The sequence below is a fragment of the Physcomitrium patens genome, chromosome 16, assembly GCF_059467195.1.
Source record: "Physcomitrium patens ecotype Gransden chromosome 16, ASM5946719v1, whole genome shotgun sequence".
In the NCBI taxonomy this organism is placed as follows: domain Eukaryota; kingdom Viridiplantae; phylum Streptophyta; class Bryopsida; order Funariales; family Funariaceae; genus Physcomitrium; species Physcomitrium patens.
The window spans coordinates 16208909-16235419 of NC_143425.1; the positions used below are offsets into that span (position 1 = coordinate 16208909).

General features: G+C 38.1%; 4 protein-coding genes across 8 annotated transcripts; 1 reads left to right on the forward strand and 3 right to left on the reverse strand.

Moving 5' to 3' along the window:
* Positions 1–4392: 4392 nt before the first annotated feature.
* LOC112292984 (proteasome subunit beta type-1) lies at positions 4393–7104 on the reverse strand. Of its 4 annotated transcripts, none has more exons than XM_024541992.3 (8): positions 6945–7104; positions 6361–6510; positions 6083–6190; positions 5815–5896; positions 5589–5718; positions 5165–5307; positions 4915–5001; positions 4393–4742 (listed from the first exon to the last, which is right to left on the reverse strand). In XM_024541992.3, the coding sequence occupies exons 2-8, from the start codon at positions 6447–6449 to the stop codon at positions 4668–4670; spliced, it is 714 nt and encodes a 237-aa protein (XP_024397760.1). In that variant the 5' UTR covers positions 6450–6510; positions 6945–7104; the 3' UTR covers positions 4393–4667. The 4 variants fall into 4 exon arrangements, with proteins under 4 accessions (XP_024397760.1, XP_024397759.1, XP_024397757.1 ...); XM_024541991.3 differs by having other exon boundaries at positions 6361–6515; XM_024541989.3 differs by having other exon boundaries at positions 6898–7104.
* Positions 7105–8663: 1559 nt separating this feature from the next.
* LOC112293228 (uncharacterized) lies at positions 8664–10854 on the reverse strand. Its single transcript, XM_024542429.3, has 5 exons — positions 10357–10854; positions 10069–10226; positions 9650–9805; positions 9363–9422; positions 8664–9188 (listed from the first exon to the last, which is right to left on the reverse strand). Exons 1-5 carry the CDS (start codon positions 10520–10522, stop codon positions 9012–9014), a joined length of 717 nt encoding a protein of 238 aa, XP_024398197.1. The 5' UTR covers positions 10523–10854; the 3' UTR covers positions 8664–9011.
* Positions 10855–12064: 1210 nt separating this feature from the next.
* On the forward strand, positions 12065–14709 carry LOC112293495 (VAMP-like protein YKT61). Its single transcript, XM_024542972.3, has 6 exons — positions 12065–12503; positions 12931–13028; positions 13259–13363; positions 13569–13634; positions 13894–13980; positions 14141–14709. The coding sequence occupies exons 1-6, from the start codon at positions 12308–12310 to the stop codon at positions 14189–14191; spliced, it is 603 nt and encodes a 200-aa protein (XP_024398740.1). The 5' UTR covers positions 12065–12307; the 3' UTR covers positions 14192–14709.
* Positions 14710–15033: 324 nt separating this feature from the next.
* LOC112293494 (uncharacterized) lies at positions 15034–24928 on the reverse strand. Of its 2 annotated transcripts, none has more exons than XM_090243526.1 (30): positions 23913–24928; positions 23598–23653; positions 23419–23494; positions 23147–23207; positions 22650–22885; positions 22138–22193; positions 21875–21941; positions 21579–21633; positions 21169–21314; positions 20927–20982; positions 20695–20770; positions 20505–20571; positions 20227–20293; positions 19936–20002; positions 19441–19524; positions 19263–19304; positions 18903–19058; positions 18633–18710; positions 18452–18520; positions 18193–18261; positions 17959–18087; positions 17653–17709; positions 17391–17477; positions 17132–17197; positions 16818–16886; positions 16554–16658; positions 16296–16421; positions 16066–16124; positions 15878–15914; positions 15034–15694 (listed from the first exon to the last, which is right to left on the reverse strand). In XM_090243526.1, exons 1-30 carry the CDS (start codon positions 24192–24194, stop codon positions 15302–15304), a joined length of 2994 nt encoding a protein of 997 aa, XP_090099652.1. In that variant the 5' UTR covers positions 24195–24928; the 3' UTR covers positions 15034–15301. The 2 variants fall into 2 exon arrangements, with proteins under 2 accessions (XP_090099652.1, XP_024398738.1); XM_024542970.3 differs by having other exon boundaries at positions 21875–21959; positions 23913–24333.
* Between the last annotated feature and the right edge of the window lie 1583 nt (positions 24929–26511).

A 26511-nucleotide genomic window follows, 5' to 3' on the forward strand; every position in this document is an offset into this window, starting at 1 on the left:
AAGGAGGCATCTTAATCAAGAGGCATGCGACTAGGTGGATCAATTAGAAAGACATCTTGATATTCCCATATGAGTTGATCTACTCATTCTATTCCTTCGATTGTCTTTTTCACCATTGATGCAAGATTTGGAACCACCATATATATCGTTTGCTTATGTTGTATTTTTTTTCTTCATAAAGGCCATCTCTACTAATAAGTCTTTAGCTACAATTTTTTTTTTCCTTCTCACTCAATGCACAGGTACAAAGAATCATCTTATGTATACCATCTTTAAAAAAGATTGTGTTTATTAGCCAATCAATTCGTTTATTTTCCACCTTTAGCCATGGCATATTGAGGATAACATCATATCTTAGCTTTATTACCTTGAACTTCTCTCTTAAGATATAAGTATGACTCAAACTTAAGGTTACTTCTTCACATATCTGAATAAATATATTTTCTCGATCATCTGCAAGATATATACTACCTTCTTTGATTATCTTAATTTTAATTCCAAATTGGTTGGTAATTTTAGTCGAGATGCAACTTTTTGTAGAGCCACAATCTACAAGCACTTGACATAGGCTCTATCTCATTATCAACTTGATGAATCTCAAGGCAATGAACCCACCTTGATTTGTTGGTGCTTGAATTTTGATATTTTGGACAACCTCCGATCTGATGGCCTAGCTCTAGATAATAGAAATACAATTCCTTTTGCACCAATATTTGTCGTCTTTTTGGTATCAATGATCCTTCAAAGACATCAATCTCCATTCGTATTGATTGTTGTGCCATAGTATTAGATAGCAACATATGACTTTGTGTTCAAGGTTGTGCTCTACAATTTCTGAAATCTATAGCATCTACCCTCTCTGCAATCCTAATTGCATCTTTAAAAGTTTATAGATCTCTTAATTCTACATCTTGCTAAATATCAGGTTTCAATCCTTATAGAAATTGATCCATCATCTTTACCTTTGAAACATTATAAATTTAGAGACTTGAATCAAGAGACGTAATTTTGCATTGATCTAGATTGTATAAGATTTTTCAATTGATCGAGTACTATCTTTTCCGCATTGATGGGCCAAAATTGATTCCTAAACTTGGCCTTAAATTCCTCCCAATCACAAAATCCACCTTGAGCTCCATAGCTTTGAACTTGATATTGCTATCAAATAGCTGTTACATCTTTCAAATAGTTGGCTACATATATAATTTTTATGGTGGTATTTGCTTAGATAGTTAGAAGTATTGTTGCATGTTGAAGAGCCATTGGCATACATCTTCTTGCCTTAAAGTGCCAGAATTTGTACCAGGCTTATTCAATTTCAGCCTAACAAATGTCAACTCCCTTGTCTTAGAGGACTCTATTTGCTCTTGTAGAGTAGCTATCTGCTCTAGGATGTGTTGTATCTGAGCTTTCATCTAGGATTATTCCATCATATCTCCCATGTTGCAATTTCCTTGCTCGACTCTACTATTGTAATGCCTCCTCTCCTTCCAACTGACTTCTTAAGAATAGGTCATGGTAGCCTCAATAGAATATTAGTATGATCACAATATTGACCTTAAAATACAGAATGTCTATTGACATGCTACAAAAGAACATTCTTACACTCGCTTTGATACCAATGAAATGAGACTAGACTATCTTAAAATTCTAAAACCTTCAAATCCACAACAACATAAATTCTATCACAACGTAGGATAGAGCAAGCTACAATAAAAGAAAATTGAACAAAACTAAATAGGAATATGGAAAATCAAACTTTATTAAGAGAAAGGGTCAAAAATCATATCTAATTAGTTGCCTAGATGGCTCTGGCTAGTCTTATTTACAATTTGTCCAACTATCTTAGAACTTCCAAAAATTATTTTTTTATAGAGGACTCTACCTAAATAACCTCTTTGAATACTTTCTAGAATGTTCTATAGTAGGCCCTACCTAGATAACTATCCTAAGCTTTTTTAGAATGTTCCATGGTGGATCCTACATAGTCCACTAATCTAGCCTCAATTCTAAAAACTTCTATATACTTCTCAAACATGGCTCCGACTATCTATATATATATATATATATATATATATAAATCAATAATACAAATATCTTATCTATACTCCATTACATTATAAGTCGTTTTATAGAATTTACATGCCATTTTATAAGTCGTTTTATAAAGCTTTGCATATATGTATATTAAGAATGTAGATATTAAGCTCAAAGCTACATACAGTGGCTCTCATTCACCACAATCACCCTTCTTGGTTTTCATCAAAAAACTTAATATTATCTGGAATTTATAATTCTTTAATCCACTAAATTTATTAAACCAATGGAAAAGGTTTTGGAAAAGCATCTTCAATGATCTCAATGCTTGTTTGCAAAGAGAATATAGAATTAGCAATCCTATAGATGAACAAATTAAGGATTTTGGACTTTCCTTGCTAGATAAGATTTTGCAAGTCTCCAATAAAACACTTGTACGATTTCTTCCAATGCCATTACCAAGAAATAATTTAAATACAATAATTATTAGAAATCAATTTATTGGTGAAGAAAGAACATGGAACATTCAACAATTAGAAGCAAATTTATTGGTGAAGAAAGAACATGGAACATTCAACAATTGAATCTTCAACAAAAAAAAGGCATATGATGATATTATGGCCTCTATAATGAAAGAATATGGACGCATGTTTTTTCTAAATGGACGTATACAAACTAGTAAAATATTTGTAAATAATATTTTGGCAATTAAAGTTTGATTGATGCAAAAGATTTTCATATTTGTTGCATCATCAAGAATTACCACATTACTACTTAAAGAAGGAAGAACAGTCCATTCTATGTTTAAAATTCCACTAGATTGTAATAAAGACTCTTTTTGTTCAATTAATAAGAATTCCAACCATCCTAAGTTTATTTGCCAAACTGCGCTTATTATTTTGGATGAACTTCCAATACAACATTATTATTGTCTTGAGGTAGTTAATTGTTCTTTTAGAGACATTAGGAATATTAATCCCGCATTTGGAGGATCTACAATAGTTTTTGGTAGAGATTTTTTCCAATTATTGTAGGAAAAAAATCATTTTATCTACATATAATGATAATGTAGAGGATATTTATAAGAAGATTATGGCCATATTTTTTTAGATAAGAACAAGAATATCTAAGCATTGATGAAGTTGTTGTCAAAGATGGTGTCAACAACAATAATGTTTATCCAATCAAATTCATCAAGTCACTTAATCCATCTAGAATGGCCATATCGAGGCTTTATCTTAAGATTGAGACTCCAATGATGCTACTGAGAAATATTACTTCTTATCATGGACTTTGCAATGGAACTCAATTGATAATTACAAGACTAATAGATCAAGTTCTTAAAGCAAGAATTTTTAGAGGGAAATTTGCTAGAAACTTGTTCATTCTGCAGATTATATTAACTTCCATAATAAAAGAACTTCCATTCATTCTAAACAGAAAGCAATTTCCAATCTGTCTTATATTTGCAATAACAATAAACAAATCCCAATGACAATCGGTGAAGCACATTGCTATGGATCTACAACAATGTATTTTTTTTCCATGGTCAACTTTATGTAGCACTCTCTCAATGCACTTCCTCCCATTCTATCAAGATTCTTCTGCCTAAAAAGGACAATTAAAATTTCATGCTAAATATTGTTTTTTCAAAAGTTTTAATTAGATAAATATTAGTAATTCATTTTTTGTATTTTGTATTTTTATTCATTTATTTCTTGACTTAAATACATCTTTGAATGTCTTAACATGGATTCATCTAGTCCAATATAATATTCATGTATCAATAAATGTAAATAAAGAATTAAATATCTTATATTCAATATAAAAATTATAATAATAATAAATAAAATCTTGGTGGTATAAAACATAATTAGAAGTGAAGTGATTTTTTTCATTACTCTGTGAATCCAGTTCGATGGATTTGAAGCCGTGGAAATATCAAACCTTGACTTCAAGAAGTGAATTGAGATAAACTTATCACAGATGTGAACAGAGACCTAGACATGACATAATCTCACTATTTATTCATGTCATGGGATGTCGAGATCAGTAAAGTGCAGAGAAAAATTGTATGAAAGTCTTTCTGAAATTCTTACTTCAGATTGAGTGATTTATCTACTATCAATTCTACGCAACAACGTTAATATCATTCAAATCCAAGTAATTTGTGTAGTGAATTTTCTCATGAAATGTCCCTAGGTTTGAGAAGCGAAGTGGGAGCTTAGAGTGGTGCCTTGATAGACATGGAAATCAAAGAAACCTTCCAGAAATTAGTAATTAAAACCATCCAGTCACACAACCAACATCAGCACCCAAACGAATGAATAGAACAGAGTCGATACTGCCAGAGGATTAACTGAGATTTCTCGTTTACGTAATATACCAAGTACGAGCGAATCAACAAACGAGAAATCTCAACTTCATGTGCAAAAATTCCACATGGATTTACACATGAAAGATTATGCAGTGTAACATTTCTAAACATATTCTGCATCGAGAAAATGGCATAAAACCTTCAAACTGGCCACTTCTAACTCGTTCTTTTCCATCACCTGCCTATCAGGACTCACTTTGTGCTAGAAGATGTCCTAACAGTAAAGTGCACAACTTTCGAACGTGTATCAGGCCTAATCACGTTTGAGGGGCATGGTTTCTCTTCTAATCCCGTCCTTGTTAATGATCACAATCTCTACACCGTCACCCTGAATTACATCCAGTACTTTAAGTAAGTACAGGAAAAAAGTAATAACCACAGTCGATCACATAAATGTGGTAAGAGATCAAAATAGACATGTCTCAGGTTTGTCTAAAAATAGAAACAGATATAAATTTCGTATAAATGTCATAATAACAAAATAACAAAACAAAAATTACCGTATAAATATCACGCTCAGCAGCCGAGGCAAAAGTATCCTTGATGAGATCGACCGCCTCGTTCTCTGTCAAAGGAGTTGATGACTCCTACACTCGAAAGAACGATTGAAAATAAAAATAATTAAAAAGGAAAGCGCATGAGCATCAAAACACAATCGCTAAATAATACCACATAAAAGGCATTTAGAACTACAATTTCAAATAATTCCATAGAACAAACGACACATAAGTCGTAAGTTTTCACGCTCACCCTTGGTGGTAGGACAAGAGGACTAGCAGACTTCAGTTGGTTGTCCAGGACAGGCATGATAAGTGTCTGACCAGAACCTTGGGAACTATATCCCGAACGTTCGTAGGAACCAACAGCGTCATATGTGTACACGCAGCCTTTACCTGCGTGCCAAAACCCAAAATAAATGTAATAAAAATGCTATTCAATGAATGTGCACAACGGTTTGTCCTCACCACTTAGCATTGTCCAGACATGGAAGAAGCCAGACTAGTTTTTTCCATGTATAATGCTTGCAGAACAGCATGGTCCATAATAATAATAAATAATAGAGTACGCGGTCATCCGATATTCCTAATATGAAGTCGATCAAAGCCTACCAAACAATGTAATACAGACGATACTAGTACCACGTAAATGTATTTGACGAGACAGATCTACGTACCTTCATTGTCCAAGCCACCAAGCACGTTAAATGCGTAATAGGGAAAGAATCGCTTGTAGTAAAGTGTATTTGAAAGCAGTTGTGCCATAGCTGGACAGCTCATCTGCTTGTTATGCTGGTGCTGATAAATCTACATACATGAAGGAAAATGCTTCAGTTTCTTAATGTCTGCTAATTACTCTACAAGCGACTAATGCACCAACACGCGAGTATCTGGATTCTGTACCTGATGCCGGGCGTCCAGGTTCTTCTGAAGAGATCGGACGTCCGCCTGAAATCCAGACGACGCCAGCACGCACTTCTCCGTTCTGAGCAATCCAAAATACACAGATGTGATCTCTTGTACGCATATAAATCCTAGTCCAAACCCTAACCTAATTACCACTCACTCGACATTTTAAGGCAGAGTATGCTCTATTACACAAGAAAGGCAATCATTTGATCATAGGTTAAAACTGAACAACAGTTGAGAAAGATCACATGCACAAACCCACATCTGATGAATTTTCGAGTAATCACGAGTCAGAATGCTGAACCCAGTAGACATCCTCGTATCAGCAGCAATCACACAGTAATCTGCACCAGCTATAGCCACGCATGTCCTGCGCATTCACCAACACAATCAGCATTTCGTATGCATGGAGCTTGACCGAAAAGCGGTGGAGAAAACGGCAAACTAACCGGGATAAATTGGAATCATCACACGCATTTAGAGTCATTGCACTGGTTTCTCCATTTCCAAAGTACAGGAAGGGCGTGAGAAAAAAGTCACCCTCCGTTGTTGTCGTAGGGACTCCAAGAAGCACCCGCATGTGAACTGGGTGCGGCTTCAGCCATGCGAGGAGCGAAAACCATCGACATCTTTGAAACTTTCTGTTCTCAGTGATATCCTCAAACTTCGAAGAAAAGCCTGTGCAGAGCCCTACACTGCACAGATCGGTGTAATAAGATCAACGTTACGCTATACTATTTGGACATTCATCAAGCCAAAAATAGATTTTACAGCACCCAGCAATTCTGGATGTACATTTGCTTCGACCTGACTCGTACGGGTCCAGAACGCTTGAAAATTGGACTTGGAAGAAAACCCTACAAAATTCAGTCCCTAGCCTTGTAAAAAAAATTCAAAATCTAGTATCAATATCAAAAGACACAGAAAAACCAAATTGATCTTCAAGACGCCCAAAACCTAACACTAGACTTCAAACAAGCAAAACACAGGACCGAAAACTGCGCAGCAGCTGATTTTTCTAGAGCATCGCAAGTGACTCTCCGAAGCGATATAAGAGCTCAAATAGCATTAAATTACCTCCCAGACAGATAACGTCACGTGCCCTAACAGAGACAATGAACAACCTGGAGTGAAACGTTGAGGCAAAAAAATGCAAACACAAACTGATCAAGGACCACCGGAGCAGCACTCGGGACCAAAATTCCACTGAGAAGAAGGACAAGCCCAATACTGGCACGTTGAGAGTAGAAGAAAAGTAGGGCAAGCTTGAGCTGCAAAGATGTTGACAAACAAAACAGAAGGCTAGCTTGCAACACGTGAGAAAACTTGGAGCAGACGGAGTGCCCCGATTGAGAACCGGCCGTTGAGGGTATCGGGGGATATCATCAACTCGGCAACCTGCACAGTTGTAGATGAATTTGTTTATGGATGACGCCTACCCCCCACGAGGCTCATTCATCCGCTGCTCTCGAACTCCCGCCCTTTCTCCTGCCCCAACCTGGGCAGCCCACCCAAATGAGCCAATGAATACACCTGAAGCCCTAATCACCTTGAGAATTAATTAAATTCAAAAAATGATAAAAATTTTAAAATGTTTTTAAAATTATTAAATTTATTTTAATTATAATTTTTATTATTTAAATGTAAATTATTTATAAATTTTAAATATTAATGGATTTTTAAAAAAACATTTTAAATTAAAAACAACTATATATCATTAAAGAAAAATATTCTTAATTTTAAAATATTTCACAACATCTTGGGATAATCATTTTATCTTTGAGTAATATGATAATAATTAGATTAATCCAAAATAAATATTGCTATATAAATAAATATATTATAAAGAACATAATATATAATAGAAATAATAATAGTAATGGTAATAATAATAAATTTTGAAAATTTGTTGTTATGGAAGTAATTTTATCATAATAAAAACATCTAAAATTTGCAATGAATTTCTTGCAAGTATAAATAATTTCATATTCCTATTTTATTATTGCTATAACTTATTTTGCTTTACCTTCAATCTAATGCATTGGATAAAGCCAGTAGGTAGGTAAAAAGACAAATAGAAAAAATAACAATAAATAAATAACAATAAATAAAATACGACTTACAACATGGTGCCACTACAAAATCCATTAGAAGATACAACTTTTTAAAAGGAAAAAAATAGAAAAAAGGAAAAAGAGGATAATATACAATTTGTAAAAACACTAATAGAAGCACATAGAACTGCTTAAGATTGCTTCTACTTTTGTCCTTGCTCTTAATTAATAATTAGTAGAACAAATTCTTTAGTGGGATTAAATCTATTTCCACCAAAAGCATCAATGTTTCATTCAATTATTGTTCTCTTATTAGTCCAAGTTAGCTTTTTGGAGAAATGTACTAAATTGTATTTTCACTTAACCCCCCAAAATGAGTGTACTAACTCCTACTCATTTCATCTTCTCAAGTTTCATTGCCAAAATAAAAGAACAAAATATTTGACTATTTCTAATAAAAACCATCACATCTCTCCTCCAAGCAAATAATGTTGCAAAGTTCTTGTTCCTTGCTCAATAGTTTAAGAATTACTAATTTACAAGCAACTGCTTCAATAGTTTTACGAGGTATTGTTTCAAACCAACCATCACCTAAGTCATTTTGGAATACTTTGATGTGTGTGATGTCTACATTCTTTTGTTTCTTTTGTGAACTAGTGGGCTTTTCAGAGTCATTTGCAAACCCTGTAATTCCTAAACCCTAAACCCTAAAACTTGGCATCACATTGTCTTTTCTTTCATTCAGTTACTAGCTGCTGCCAGTTTCAGTCACACCAGCCGAACAAAGTCTGTGATGATCGTCTAGGAATTGCTAAAAGGATACAAAAGTATGGCCCAACCTTAACATCACAAATTGAGCTGATAAAAGTAAATAATCCCTATGTATTTCGAAGTTCTGAATCCTCCGCATTGTTGTAACTACACGATACCAGGAATGTAACTAAGCTTTGAAATGAATTGGCACACGATACCTGCAATACTACGATTCCTCTTCTGAAAAGAGTACAGATATCACAAAACTCCGATATAGGAGACTCTATACATTACGCGCTCCGTCCAGAATAGCTGTAAATGCAAATGAATGCTTCCAACGCATTCAACAATGCAGAGATAATTAGATCCGGTGCCATGGATAAATCACATCAGACGGCCTACGTAATTGGCTTGAGGGTACTTCGTCTTCAAGTCTTTCCACTGCACGAAAAACTGATCTGCAAGTCTGAGCTTGTATAGCAATAAGCCTGTAAGCGATAGCTTCTTCACCCGCGCAATGCTCTCCACGTACACAACCACAACCCATCTCCATCCCACAAGCTGCATTCTTAGCAAAGCATGTGTTAGAACTTGGGTGACAAATTCAAAAGACAGTATGTGAACAAGTAAGGAAGCTATTTCAGATGATTATTCAAGCGCAATGTCGGAAGATGCCCAAACCCTAAATTGCGGCTATGATGCCAAGAGTGATTACAATCCGGTGATCCGAAGTACCTTAAGCAGGAAACCAGCCACACATATCGGTAAACAGGTCCCGGGCCCATTACATAGAATCTGCGACCCGATTAGAACAAGACCTGTGAGTATCGGGCAAAACCTTAACGAGGAATTTCTAAACCCATCATAATAAGTAGGTAGTAGATTTAAAACTTAACAACATTGAATGCAGAGTAAAAACACCCATTCTGTCAGAAATAAGGAATCACGTGAAGAAGAAAACAAGAAAACAAAAGCTTACAAAATTGTGTGTTAACCAAAAGGTGCAATTTTTGGGAACTTACAACATCCGGCTGTATACGCAAAACTTGTACAACAGAATGAGCAAACGCCCACAAAGTCGTGAAGACTGAAGTTACATACGACTGACCCACTTCACGGCTTCGGTAAATCTTAGAGTACTGACTCCTTTGAAGCCATTCATCTGCAGCCTTGGTATCCTGTCATTCTGCCAGATTTCAGATCTTTAAAAATCCTAACACTGCCTACAGAATTCTGGACATACAAAGACGACGGTAAGTTCATTGCAGGCTCCGAAGTCTGCTACAAAGAGGATTCGTTCACAAGGAGACAATCGGGATCGAGACATCATGTCTTCGATCTGATTCACGGAATCGAAACGCCACAGCGCTGAAAATTAAAATGCAATCGAATTGAAGTGATCAAAGAGAGTGCCCTGCATCCCAACTCCTCGCAAACCTACCTGATCTGAAAACTGGGCGCTTTTCAGCAGCTCAGCTTCAACTCTTTCAGCTCTGGGCAGGCTCATGTTATCAGTGGCACCAGCAATGTAATGCCGCGGGGCATAGCGCTTCAAGTCCATCACTCGAACCAAGCTCATCATCTCCGCTGTATGACCACCTGAATGAGCTCCAACCACCAAGTGATCAATGCAACTAAAATTTCAAATGTTAACGCCCAAAAAGCATGGCTACACAAAAACACCACTCAATTGAACAAACATATATACAGTTCAGAAGGGTGCACTTACCAGATCCCAGCACGATGAGCGTGCGCAGAGGCCGACGCTTCACACCCGACTGAGCCGGTAACGCCCTCCCAGTAATCTGAAGCACCCAAACAGCTCGCACCACCAAAAGGGTAACAATCGACGCCACCACCAAACCCCAGGAACCCCACACAGAATTCGTATCCATCGCAATCCTCCTCACCGAGACCAACGAAGATATCACAAAATCCCAGTTGAAAACGGCGAATTCGCTGGCACGGAGAGATTATTAGCCAGACGAGTCGCCTTCGAAGCTTATGGATCCACGGGCGCCATGGCAATCCTGCTCGCCATGCTCAAGCCTCATCGTTTGTTGTTTCCTCACTCGCTCGCCGACTCCCCTCACAAGCTCACGTGCGTGCATATGTTGATGTTTTACGCCACTCAGCGTCGTGATTAGTCAGCTAATGACACTTAGGGCTCCGCTAAGCTACTCTGCTAATCGTGGTTGGTGTCTCGTGTGCTGTGTGTTGTTGTCTTGTGCATTGAACTGTTGGGATATGTCGAAGATTTTTGACTTTGACATGAAATGGGTTAAGGAGATCTTTCATTTTCTTTCTCTCTCTCTTTCATTCCCTTTTTTTTTTTTTTTTTTTTTTTTTTTTTTCAATTGGGTATTCCTTAGATCTTATCTAGAGATGTTTCACTTTCATACACTTGTGAGATATGAAGGTTAGCTGTTTCAAGTTGTGTAATAGTGTATAGTATTGAAATATAATCATTCAAACAATTTGGACCAACATGGTATTTATGGAGGACATCTAACCAATCTGTTTCCGAAAAGTTCAAGGCAAATTATTCACACATGCAAAGATTTCATCATCTTAAAGTTTTCCTACATTTACAGTTACAATTACAACTGTGCAAAAAAGATGTTTTGTTTTTGAGTGCGTAACAAAATTTGATATCTTTACATTTTTGTGATCCTTGATGGTGACTTATTATTCAATTTTGAAAGTGTTCTTTTCATGAGTCATCCATAAAAATGGCATTATTTAAGGATCGAACAAAATAATCATGAAATTTAAGAAATTATAATTTTTTTGCATATATGTTGCATTATATGCATGCATTTTCTTAACATGTGCTCCTCGATATTATTATTGTATTTGATTCACTGTGACCATCATTTTAAGTTTGTGTGCTCGATGTTGGATTTTTGTAATCTTATGTCTTACCTGGTGTTTTCTCTTTCTTTTTATTCACTTGTACTGGTTTCACAGATTATCCTAACATCTTTGAATTTAACTTTAATGTGTTGTAGTTATAAACGTTGAAGTAAATGATTACAATTATAATTTTGATATATCGACGCAAATTTAGTTTTATTGAACTAGAAAGATCGCCATTATTGAACTAGTTATTTAAAAAATAACGTAGATGGTGTTAGCCTGCAATACGAAACAATTGCATATCAGTTGTTGAATATTCTATGTTTATTTTTGGTGATTCCTACAAAATTATTGACATTCTGTAATTCCTAATTAGTTTATACATTTATAAGTACCTTCCGAACAGGATTCATCCAAAAATATCATCCAGACATTCATTGATCACTCTCCTGCCTTGCAGATGCGCGGAAGTCTGTTGATCACGCGATCATACAAGTTTATTCGCGGAGCGTGTTCATCGGCCCCGCAGGCTGTGATTTCTACGAAAGGCTGGAGCCTCGGAGAGTGTCTTTGTCCATGTGGTCTCAGCCGGTGCTTGCAGAGACAGCTTGTTGTGTTGAAGGGCGATTTCTGGATTTATTTATTTTTTATTTATTTTTTTGTTTTTTTGATGCTGGGGGTTCATGTAGGTGACCAAGTGTGTTGTTAGGGTTTGGAGGTTGGGCGAGGAAGCGTGCTGTGTTTTTTTGGTTGTGAATTTGGTTCTGGTTGCGGGAAAGAGAAGAGGAACTGTCGAGTAGTGGAAGGGGTTTTCAGGAGCAATGAAGATCACTGCGTTGTTGGTGCTGAAAGCGCCTGTGGCCCAAGGAGGAGAGTCGCTTATGTTAGCTAACGCCTCGGATGTGTCGCATTTCGGTTTCTTCCAGCGCCAGGCCGCGAAGGAGTTTATTCTGTTTGCGTCGCGGACCATAGCGGGACGGACTCCTCTTGGACAGCGCCAGACTGTTGAACAGGACGGTGAGTTCTCTCGCCTTGGCTTTCTGCGAATGATTTGCTTTATTTTATTTTGAAAAAGAAAAAAAGAAAAAAAGGAAAAGAAGGAGTCCTCCACTGGACCGATGTTGAGTTGCGCAGATGATTTGCTCTCCCGGTTATTAATAGGCTGACCTTTTTTTCTCGTGAATACTCATGCCAATTGAGTCGAAGTTGTAGTTTGCGACCTTTCGCTTAGTGAATCCTTCTACTTTAGTGTGATACTTGTCGAGAGGACATGATCATGACGCAGACCTCGTCCATGTTTCGATTGAGCTGGGATCTTTCTCGGCGCAGTTATGATGCAATTTTTTTGTTATAGGTCTTTGTTGATCAGATTTGCTTACGAGAGTTTGAAAAATGGGGCTCTAAGACATTTCCCTTCCCCTTTGTTCTTACGCTCTGCAAACAGAGTACGTGGTGCATTGCTACAACCGAAGTGGACTTTGTGGGCTAGTCTTTGCTGATAAGGAGTACCCCCTGAGGAGTGCTTTCTCGGTCATTAACAAGGTTTGTTGAGTATAGCTTGTGATTTTGGGCTGCGCTGTAAATGAGTTAGGAAGTCGCTAAGTTACAGTTGAACTCTCCTTATCGACAATGCATGCCGCGCTCTCATTGTAAAAATTGCCAGAAACCAGAATCGATTTTTCGATTTGAAGTACAACTTAGACATTTTGAGAAAGGGTGGGACTGGCATCTTTCGAGTCTGGTTGATCCAAACTGATTGATTCGGTTTGCAGGTGTTAGATGAATATCAGAAGACTTTTGGTGACTCTTGGAAGATTAAGAATACAGACAGTACCGATGCATGGCCTTTTTTACCAGAAGCTCTTGTGAAGTACCAGGTTTACTTTCAACCAGAATTTTGGTTTGGAATGGGGACACATACTTGACGGAGTGCTTAATTGTTTCTTCATGTGGGGTTGTTGATTTTCTTGAGGACCTTGGTTATTCTGTTATTGAAATCTCTTAAGATGGATCAAGTCGGAGACAACAGGATGTTTCTGATTTGTACTTGCTTCTGAAGTGATTGAGTGGGAAATGCTACAGAATCCTACTGAGGCTGATAAACTGGCCAAGATCCAAAAAGATTTGGACGAGACAAAAGTTATCCTGGTATAATACTTCTCTTCTCCATCTCGCCCTTTATACAAAGCGCTGCCAGGAAACAGTTAATGTTCATTAACTTAATATCTCAGTGTTGACTGTCATTTGACATGAATCACATCGTAACCGCATTAGCAGAATATGTTTCCAGGATGATATTGTTGTTCAGTGACATCCCTCTTTTCTGTTTGCCTATCTGTTTAGGATATGTGGTTTCGTTATTAGAAAAACATTTTCTTACGCAATCATGAATGAATGTGTACTTCAGCATAAAACAATCGAAAGCGTCCTTAAACGCGGGGAGAATCTCGATAATCTGGTTGACAAGAGTAACGACCTAAGCTCTGCTTCACAGGTACAGTTGCTCCTTTCGTTATTTACACTGCTTGCGTGTTAAATTGTTTTGTAATTTAGAAGGGTTTATCTTGTAAGGGCGTCGATTTTAACCAGCTCAAAATAAAGGATGTGTTGAATTTGTGTTTATGGCACTAAGTCTTTGCCTCTCTGGATTGCAGATGTTCTACAAGCAAGCCAAGAAGGCTAATCAGTGCTGCACCATTTTGTGAACACATTTTTTGTTAGGGTCTCACAATTCCCTACTAAGCTCTACATTTCGATTGCCCACTCAGTCCGGCAACTAGTGGTGTTGGTACTGAGCATTTTTCTTTTTTGAACTTATATTAGAATGGACACTGCAGATCTCAGGTGTATAGGCAGAGGTTCATTCTCCTGTTGCACATGGGGATGAAACTTCAACCTAATGTAGAAATTTACCTGGTCCTGCCTAGCCTTGTCACACTTTTGTCCTTATGTGCAACGGTCGCCACGGCTCAGTTGAAGTTATGTCGCAGCTACAGGCACATCACCTACAGGACTCAAATAGGTGATGTGCCGCGATCCCTGTCCTTGCCGTAACCTATTGTCAGGCCAGGTTTATGAATGGAAGATGTCATTTTCAAGTAGGCACTTGAATTTTGATTCAGACCGGGTGATATTTGTGGGGAAAACGTCGTAAACCCCACTGACTTGTAAAGTAAATTGTTGAATTCTTTTAAGCTATTATCCGTTCATCTTGGAAGCATAATTTTTTCGCCGGACATTGTAGGCATCGCAGCTTTTTCACCGCAACGATTACAGCATTCTATTGATTTCTTACGGTCCAAGATGAGAAAATGACGGTTTGTTGCGTTAGGAGAAAATTGTGAGGATTTTGAAATTTCATGAATTCGAATGTGATAATCAGTATGCCTACTCTACCAGAGCCATAACTGGACGTGTTCTACTTCAGTTATGTCACCTAGAAAGCGTAATTTCTAAACTGATGGGCATATACTTTTGTGACGAAAATAACTCTACTCAAAACTACAGTACAATTCATGTACACAAATGCGGCCATTGTACACGAATATTTAGCAACAAGCCATTAAAATGCGGCTAAAATCCTCCCTTCGACGTTTGTGTCAGTTTAAATTCATTATCCCTCAGCGAACGAAAATGTTACTGAAATAGACTTGTCACACACTGGAAAAAATAAATAAGATCTGCGGATGTAATTCCCTTTGACTATAGTATGGGCTAACGTCAGTGCAAGGCTTCAAAATAGTTTCTCCACATGCAGAAGTAGCAATTTTTCGGAAGAATGAGGCAGATGAGCTATTTCCTTATACCGACCACTCCTAAAATAATCTCTTTCGCTTATAATCATTTGTCGCGTCGGAACCATCATAATCTATCCTGTCCGAGCTTCTTTTCAGAGGATCACCCATTTGACCCATTTGAGGAGGATAGCTGTGTCCATTAAAGCTCCTATCGGGCTCTCTGAAATTCGCACTGGAGGTTACATGCATGGGCTCTTCAACAAGCTCTGGATCAAATAGAAACTCGTCTCGCATGGAGGTTGAGAAGTCTGAACCAGGCAAGGAACTGTTTCCCTCACATTGAGGCTGATTCAAGGAAGCAGCAGCAGAAGGATGCAAGAAAGAATCCAACGTGCTTTGTCCTCGTGGCACATGAGCATAAGTTTTAGGCGGTGCCGCTACTTGCAAAGTGTTTTCCTGACCATCCAGCACCTGTGATCAATCAACACTTCAGATAACTTCTTGTTCCAGATGGCTATGTACAAAATAAAATACAAAACAAACAAACAAATAAGTTAATAAATAAAAACTAGTCAATTTACAAAACGAGAGAGAAACACCAACACTGAAACTGTCAACAGCAGAAATAATTAAATGACATTGATTAAATCTGACCTGACTAAGGTTCTCCAGTTTGTTTTGAACAGTGTCCCTGCAGATTTCACGCATTAAAGAACGCTATTAGTGAAATGTGAAGCTAAACATGTCACAGTTCTTGTTCTGCTACTGATTGAGCTGGATTCAGCTGTACTCATGGGAATGTAAAAGGAAAGTAAACGTCAAGGCCTCTGAAGAGAACAGACCAGATTATATCATCGATGGTGTCATGTGCATGAAGGTAATATACATTGACAGAAGAGGCCTGATACAGCCAACGTCAAAAACTGTAAGTCTTTTAAACTCGAATATTTCTGTGATAGCCGATTATCAATACCCAATTAAGCTCCTCAGCTCAATTATGGTTTCACGATGCTCTTAGTGTCCACGACCTACTTTATTATCAAGGAAAGGCCGAAGAAGTTGGAATATAGACCTGGCCAATACGGTGAGCTCTATCCTCCGCTTGAACAAGGTCTCCAGGTGTCCACGACATCTCAGCAAAGATGACGGTGCTAGCTGCAGTCAGAGTCAATCCAACACCTGCTGCGCGTATTCCTAGCTGCAACATCAGCATTCGCAAGACGGTGAGCCATATCCATGAAAGCTAAGAAGGCAGACTCAAACTCAAAGTGAGCAAGCACAGATCCTTATTCAGTGTTACAAAATATCAACGAAATTTAACAAAACGTACCACTGCTGCAATTATGTTGTCATTTTCCTGAAACCGAGTGACTAGTGCTTGCCGAGCAGATTGCGGTGTTCCCCCATCTATACGGATAAGGCCGACTTTCTTTTTCTGCAGATTAGAAAACAGCACATTAGTTGAGAATGTTCCACTACCCATATATCATCTAAAATATCACACAAGGTGGCTCTCTATTAATCCTTGAAATTGTAGCCAACTGCGCCGAATAGGAAGGGCCGAATCAGAGGTTCAAATTAGAACTGTTCATACCATGAGCAATTGTTCAATCCCGTCCAACATACTTTGATGATGAGCAAATACCAAAAACTTGCACTCTGCCTGCATGTGATGCAATCACGTCATCAGTAGATGGAAAACCTAGTTACATACTAAGCTCGATACACGTATTGACAATTCAACACATTGTAAGCACAAGTGGTGCGTGAAATAAGCAATAATTTTCTTCATCGACGAGTACATCACTAGCAGGATTATAAGTTGGACAGTGCTTCTTCAAGGAAATTGGCAATCAAAACTGCCACAACAATTAACGAGATTGACTGAGCTGGAGGAATCGCACGAACATCGATCATTGTTGTCAGATACTCCTGGACAGCTGGTAGTTTCACAACAGCCGATTCTGTGTAGATCTGTGAGGAATGTGTGCAAGTTGCACCAAAATAGCATTAATATAAACCAACCATGGCATTCAACTCATCTGCTATAACCATCCTGCATTTGGGAAGAGTAAGCATAGACCTTGACATGAACAAATACAGGAGCAATTAGCGGTAAAATCTCATTAAATTGCGAGACTAATGTAGTTCTGATGTAGCCCCCTACCTTGTTGAGCAGTTGTTTCTCCGAATACTTCATCCTTTCTTTCTCATCTTCCTTGCAAAGCTTCATGGCATCCTTTATTTCATTCAACTGATCAATCATACAACATGCTTCAGTTAATCTATTTACAACCACAACCATTGATCACTCCCATAGACTATTGAAATTGCGAAAACTCCGTTCACAAGTAACATAAAGATTGCAAGATCCAGTCTGTACCCTACGCGCTACACCAAAATACCAAAATTAGAGATACGATTCATGCCTCGTGAAAAAGGGCTTTCATGTGCCTGATCCCTTTGTCTTCTAACGAGACAAACACCTGCAATATGAAACAGAATTTGATTGTCATCCTCATCAATGAAGCTTTCACTTAGGTATCGTGGCAGGTTATTTTTCACGTGTTACACCTTGAACATGACATCTCAATTCTAGGTCAACATTAGGCAAGTACGAAACGGTTCATAGTTAAAATAACAAAGCATCATGCAGTTCACATGGTGGTGCACCAACTAGTTGTAGATAAACGCAATATTTTGTTTAGATTTTAGCAGAGTATTAATGTCAGAACCTGTTGACGTCGTTTCTGAGGTAGTTCAGAAAGAACATCCTTCTTCAACCTTCGAATCATTACCGTTGACTTTACAAGAGCATGAAGTTCTTGAAGATTACTTGATCCTTGATACATTCCAAAGTGCCCCTGCATAGAGTCACAGCACGACAAAGGTGAATAGGAGACGAAGCATAAAACAAAGTGTTTCTCAATCCACATTACTGTTTATAAGACACCAGGGAAAATACTCACACCAAGGCAATAACGATTGCCATATTCAGATACACCATTCTTGTACACCGTTGGTTGCAAAGCTTCCAGCTGCGGACAATAAACAAGACTGGAATGTTAAGTAGCACAACAAACAAGACTGAAATATTATGTAACACAAATAATGACCTGCGCAAATTATTTACTTGATTCATGCACTATTGAAATTGGCTGACAAACATTAACACTCATCCTCTTTGACCACGGATTAGACAGATGAAGTGAGAATTGCAAATATTACCTGTTTGAAGAGTTCTATAGGACGAGAAAGTGCCGGTGTTCCACTAAGAAGTACAGCATATTTGGCTTTCTGCACAAGCATACTTTATATATCAACTCCAATATAATGCATTTATTCCATATTAATTCAAAAGCACAAAAATTAACCCAAGGATCCGAAACAAAGTCGGAAAAGATCTTGCCTGAAGTAGAGGAACACAAGCATTTGTCCTTTTCGCCTGTGCATTCTTTAGATAATGCGCTTCATCCGCAATAATTATCTGCAAGTGATCAAGTAACCTTCAGTCTCCGAATGATCCATGCGCTGACATCAGTGCACTTCTCAAACAAGAAACTATCATAATTATCACTATGCACATCATGGTTTATTGAATTTCCAAGACCATTTCAAATTTGCCACCCAACGGAAATATATGATTAAGTAATTGAAACTCGGGGGTTTGCTGGATGACCTTAAATTGAGCCTCGCTGATGGCATCAGCCAACTTAGTTACCAAATCATATGACACAATATTAAACAAGCCATCCAGTTTCACATGGCCCCTGGTGGCTGAATTCACGATATTGAAGCCCTCCTTATTCCAGCTTGAATATTGTGACATAAACACCTGCGCAGATCATAACCTAAAAATGTTACCGACAAATGCATGACATTTGAGTACTTAAACACCATGTAAAAAGTGTGCAGCACAACCAACTCAACAACTGATATGGCTACGACCAACATCCCATCACAAGCTTGCACGTTTATTTATATTGAGTGTTGACAATAACTAAGTGTAATCCCAAAAGCTAGGGAGACTGTCTCTCACCGTAATGTCGCTAGGCCGGATATCCAGCCATTGCTGAAGTGACTGAAAACGCCAGAGAATTAAGTCAGCTCGCGATGAGATTATAATACGTAGTCTTAGTGACTTAAAGCAGTCTGCTCACGTCAAGGGCAAACGAAGACATCTTACTAAGCAACGGTCGCGGGAGACAAAGGCTTACCATCGCCCATTGTAGTCGCAACGATGAAGGGACCACAATCAAAACTGGCCAATCTTCTTCTAAGCATGACACCACTGCAATTGCCTGCAATTTCATGCGTAACTAGCATGTGAAACAGGACATGTACTTTTCCTTTAAACCTAAAGAATATCGAAAACGATTAGCATCTACGCTATTTTAGCAGCTTCTTCAACCTTTCAATTACTGAACCTTCCCAGCATTTGCTTAACAAATTCCAACGACGAACAAATTTCCAGCAATTCAGTGACAGTGCAGTTGCAGACCAACAACCACAACAGTCGCAGTCATTTTAGAGAAGATTTTTTATATAGATGAGATGATACCTGTTTAAATATTACCTACATCCCGCATTAGGGGCGAGAAAAATGATCACCTCTAGTGAATACTCACAAAAAATACTAAAAGAGATCAAAACGAAGGGTTTAAAGACTTTGAAGAAAAAGTAATGCAAGTCTGAACGAAATAGCGAGTTACCTGCAAAGTCTTGCCGAGACCCATTTCATCTGCTATCATTACGCGGCAGCCGCGCTGGAGAGCGAATCTGAAGTGCATGTCGACACATTCATGGGCGGAAAGATTTCACTAAGACAAAAAGTATCCATTATACACTACTTGCAAAGAGTGTAACAAAGGACTACTACTAAATCTCATCTCCTCAGCAATATATTCCATTGCATACTTGAACACCACGTACATACGGACGTAGTGATGGGACCACAAATGAATGTGCATAGTATGCAATGATGATTAGACGTAAAGACATACCTAACACCATCACGTTGAAACGGTAATAACTTTGTCTCTAGGTGTTCAGGAACTTCATTGTATTTTTCTACAAAACCAAGTCCACTAACGTCAGAAACCAAAAACGTGCCTTCCAAACCATCATTTTCAAATGAACTGAGACAAAAATTTGTGCACTTGGCCAAAGAATCATTCATCACGAATTATGCGGAATAATGGGGAGGAAATCTAGGCGAGGCCCAGTCTGTGCACGCGTGTATGTATTTTTGTATTAAAAAGCCTCATGCAAAGAGGGGTACCTAGCAAATTTGGAACAGCAGCAGCCGCTTCGATAGCGCGTCGTACTAACGGTTCCAGCCCTTCGACCTGGTACACACTTGCTTAATCAGAAGCCTAAAATTCTGTGCTTATTCAGAGACTTTCGTCTACTCGGCGGCGTGGAATTATTTTAGGTATAAAAAAGAAGGTTGAAAGTATGTAATGGCTTACACTAACATCCAAGTCACTTATATTACTCATAATTTTCTCAGCTTCAGATACGGAAGAGATTGGGAATAGCCACAACCTGCCGTGCAACACTACAAAATTAGAGATGTTCATGTCAAGTTCATTTTAATTTTGAGAGTGCATATATCATCCCAAAACGTACTAAGTCGAACACTTTAGATCTATTGAGATGTTGAGAACGTATCAGAGATCAAAGTAAAACAAAAAAATCCACCTTTCTTTAGGATTCCACTCTGCTCTTGGAACAGTTCGCATTGCAGCAACTATTTTCTGCAAGAAGCAACACAAAGTATTCTTAAAAAGAAAGGTTTAAACCAAAGTAAAGATAGAAAAGAGTACAAGAAGACTAAGAAGAAGTTAAGGAAAAACATCATCCACAGAACATAGAGAAAAGGCAATGCATCTGAACATATTGAGCTTAATTATAAAGAACAAACAAAGGAGGGTGCATCCTACGGCATTGTATTCGAACTTGGCTGCAATATCACCACTATGGTGGAGGTAAAGTTTGATCAAAGCCTTGGGCACGTTAACAGATTCAGACTTGGTTTGCGAAGAACTTGGTGCAGGTTCTCTTTCAGATTGGGAGAACTTTAAGTCATCTGTGCACAAACAACTCAAGCCAATTAATGAATCCGGCATGGTCATAACAAATATAACTGTTCAAATACTCACAAAAAACTACCACGTCGGATCACAATTGAAACATTCAAAACAATATTTGATTATTGTCTACTCAGATCAAGTCAACTCCTCCAAACTAATGGATTGATGTCAAAGTTATTATAGGAAGATCGCAGTGATCTTACGAATGGGGACAGTCAAGAAAAACAAAAAGGATATCAACAAGATGGGGCAAGTCCAACCACTTCTGACTGGAAACTTAGCCGCAGGCAGACACAAGGGTGGCACAGCCTCAACCTACAGAGCAGCACACACAGATCATCGATGAGGCAGTTTTTTTATTTCGTGCACCACACAACGTAGATATGGATAAAATCCGAGAGAAAATAAACTGACAAGTACACCTTCCTATCACACTGTATAAATAGGGTTAGACAATAGACATGCGAGAATGAGGGGTCTGCGGAGCACTCAAAACGAATGAGATCACATGCAATACATGCATGAAAAACGTTCAAACTTCAAAAAATAGACTAACCGTAACAGGAATTCTAGACAGCGCTTCCACAAGCTCCTCCATCTTGCTCCTTGGAATCACCCAGACCCTATCATTCCACAAAACCCTTAAACAATACTTGTTCACCGACTAGAATTCTAAAATGCCTCATATAGACGACTCACAACGCAAAAAGCAACATAACCTATCTACTTGCATCTGCACAAAATACATCTCAATGCCTGAGCACTGGCAGATTGTGAAAGAATTTTGATTGTAAACTACTAATAAATATACAAGCTCACCTTTCTTCAGCATTCCATACTCTTCCAGGCACAGACTGACAAGCTTCCTTTACTTTCTGCAAAGAAAAACAAGACATCATTCTAGTCAAACCCCTACACAAAAACTATACCATAACAATCATCAGATTAAGTCTCGCTCTTGACCGAAAACCAGACTGCGGTCTCGTTCCTCTTAAAGCCCCACCGTGACGTTACTGATTCATCTTCGTGCCTTCTAGCAAAGACAAGCTGACACCAGCCTCGGACGGTGTACGTATCAAGAATATACCGTGAAATTATAATAACCGCCATAGGTAAAACATATTTCTGATTCCTCTCATTTCAAGACAACGTAAGAAAAGAAACTCGGCCAGTGGCTTAGGAACTCAGGGATCTCTTTTGGTTTTACTTGCTACAGTTCATGCCACGGTAAAAGCCCATGATTTCATACTATATCCCAAGAATAGATCTCTGCTCTTCAGAATGAACTCTACCCATCAATACTACACCGGTGCATTCTGGAAAATACGCACCAAATTGAAGGGACTCCTGACAGCAACATGATCTGGGTCCATTAAGTAAATCTGCGCCACCAACCCAGATCCCTTAGCTTTAATAGGACTTTTGGAAGAGTTTGTGTGAGCACTCTCTTTGAATAGTTGCAGACGAGGAGGACTTGCGAGGGTTTGATCTCCAACAGGCTCTGGAAGTTCAGCCTGAGATCGTTGGGGAAGATTTAACGGACTGCCAGATAGATGCATATTCGATGCTGTTACAAAAGCACCTCCAGGTTTTTAGAAGATTTAAAAGATCCACAAACCCTGCCACTATAGATTAAGAAGTAATACGTGTATGACCACTAACTATGGACAAACTATGTACTGCGTGCATTTCATCAAAGCAAATAGACCGTGCACACATAGCCTGTCTGAATAAGTAGGTAACGAAATTAGTCGTTAGAGAATAAGAAAACAAGATGTGGACTCGTGTGTGAAGTAGAAATCTTTCTGAAGTAACGGAAAGTATGGACCTGTCTGTCGCTGGTCTTGAATCCCACCTGGCGGCAGCATCAGTGGTGGAGTAGCTTCAACCTGCAGAATTTCACAGAAAAAGACTTATAACAGTTAAGAATACGGCAATGTACAAATAACAATGGTCACTTCAGCAGAGGAATATCAAATCATTGAACTGTCGACCATCGATTCAAATTCAAGGTCTGGGAATACAAACCATTTAAAATGGATAACCTTTGAAAGAAGACAAACAAAACAAATCTCGACAGCAGGTAACTGAAAAACATACATCTACTGAGACCTCCGGCAAGGTTGTGATTCTTCTGACCACCTCCTCGAAACGAGTTGCGGGGAAATGCCAAATTCTGTAACCACGACAACTATCAGACCGAAAAACAGTCTTGTTACACAGTTATAATGGAAACAGTAGGCAGAACGTCAACAAATGCGTTGTGTTCATAGACCCACCGACGATTTGCATCCCACTCGTGCCCTGGTACCATCTTGAAACCACCCACAAGATGCTGCAGGGACACATCGTACGATTAAACAATTTTCTCCAAAACAAATTCAAATAAAGGAAAAGTAATGACGCAAAAGTTGTAGAAAAGCTGGAGGCAAACAGCACCTCTACTCTAAAACGGAAAGAATAGGAAATTTCTTAAACCCCGCGCAGGGTTTATCAAGGGTTAGATAGAATTTTTTTCAGTAACACCTGCAAGCACTCATGTCACAAAACATCAAAAGACAAATAAATTCTGCAATCTAAAATGCACAATTCACCTTGTTGAAAGCGGCTTGAACACCGATTCGACCTGGATGATCCACAAAGAATTTGATGGACATTTTAGAAATTGGGCCAGAGCTTCTGGAGGGCGAGTGAAACATCTGTTTCCTTGGAGAAGCAAACGCGGAGCGTTGTTGTTGTTGTCCATGGTAAGAGTACCTCGGTGGCGAGACAGATGCTGTGGAAGAGGATCTTTGTCTTTCAGCAAGCTGCTTCTTCGCATTATTCTCCAATGAATCCAACTCCTCCATACTCAATCCCCATTCATCGTCGTCCATTTCTTCCGGGAGACGATCCCGTCACTTCCTTGCCCTAACTAATTCGCAACTCGTAATCCGGCAACGACTACCCACTCACTCTCAACTCCACTCCGCCTCTCTACCCGGCCCATCCCCAAATCAACCAACCGAAACCTCGATGATATCAACTCAGCTATGACATAGCCCGAAATTCCTCTCAAAATTCATCCAACATAATGCAGGGACATCACTGTCACCTCATTACCCATAATTCTAAGTAAACTGACCAACAATCGAAACTCAGCTTCGGTTCAACACAGCTTTCACTTTCCTCAAATTCTTAAACGACCGAAGATAGTATCCTACCAGCTCCACTGCAAACCTCCACCTCGATTTCTACGCCTGACGTCCACCGAAAACCGTCCGCACCTGTTCCTACAGCCCACCTCACGATGGAACTCAAATAAAGTGAACCTCCTCCCGTTAACTGCCATTCACTCTGCCAAGGCTGTCTTCCACTCAAACCTCAACCATCATTCTTTACGCCCCACATACGCAAAATCTTGAGCACCGGATCGACGCAACGAACTTCTGGAATGCTCGCGAGTAACCGTATTGTACCCACCCGAAAAGCATTCGCAGACACCTCCTACTTGGACTGAAATGCGAAACGATCAACAAGTCTGACATGCAAACAACACAAGCCCAATTAGGCATCTAGGTTTGCAGCACCAGTCTCGCATTCTTCTCCCCCAAGCATCTCAAATTCTTACACTCCCACGCCGAAATTCAACTCCCCCTCTTTCACCGTCGAAGTTTCGACCTCCTCGGTTGAGCCCAGGTCCGCAAATCCACGACCCCATCTGGTTTGCGGTTTGGCTGCCCCTATCCGAGGTGCCGTGGTCAGGATTCGATGAACGCTGGATGAATGAAGGAAATATCGTTCATTAACTGGGATATCGTTCCTTCGAGTGGTATCCATGCCCGGGATGGACCTATAACCGTGCTCGGACATTGCCAATTACCCTAATCACTTGACATGAAAGCAGATTGGTATTTAACTACCCTGGAACTTCGTATTTTGTATTCACTTGTTTCAAATGCCAAATGAAAAGTAGAGAGATACTTAAATAGTAGTGGGTTATTATTCATTGTTGGTAACACACACCCCCATAGTTCTCTTAGCTATGAAATTTTTTTCATGGAAGTGATGACGACTTTCAAACTAAGAATCATGTGAACTTGTGATTACGAGGGCTAAGCTGTTACTCCACAACTTGTCAAATGAGGTGGAAGAGAGGACAGAGGCAGATGAAATGTGGGTGTTTGTTTGTTTCATCATTCACTTCACATAATATATACAACTTATTTTTTGAATCATTTAAGATTACAAACAGGCATTGTGTAATAAAAATGACTGTTTTCTCACCCTCTACAAAAATCAGGATCTTTCATAATTCCGAACAAAAATGTCTTAACATGTAAATTAATGACTTTTGTATACTTTGAATTACAAATTATTCAGTACAGTAAATTTTATAAGAAAATATTAATAGCAATTATATTTTTTTATCTTGCCAATATTATAATATTTGGATTTAATAAATTGATCCTAAAATAAATCTTATTGAAAGTGATTAAAGTCAATCTTGTTTTAAAAATGTAAATTATATTTTATTTTTAAATATATTACTAAAAAAAATTAACAATAATCTATTTGTGTGATAAATATGCATATATATATATATATATACAATATTTATACATGTTCATAAAATTATATATATATATAATTTATACATGTTCATAAAATTATATATATATATAATTTATACATGTTCATAAAATTCAAACAATAATATGAAATGTTCAATATTTTTTAATATCTATAATAATAAAACCAAACAGAATAGAGTTTTCTAATTTTTCATTTGTAAAATCAAGAAGTATTTATGTAAAAAAATTAATGATCATTTATGTTCTATGTACATAATTTAAAACTATATTACAAATCACAACCATGAGATTCATGTAGTTGTATTTTGTGTAACATATAATTTAATATGTAGTTTTCATGACAAATCTAGGGCCATCATTGATAGTTTATATTTTAAATTACATGCTCCATTAAAAACATGTAATAAAAAAACATGGAACTTAACACATATTTGTATAAATATATATATGTATATAGAGAGAGAGAGAGAGAGGAGGATTATATTCAGAATTATCAACTTTCCAGAGTTCCATGATGACAAATGGTCTAAAAGAAAGTCAACTTAACTCCAGTTTACAATACAATTTTAATAAAATGTCATGATAAAATAAATCAAAATATTATTGAGCCATTATATCA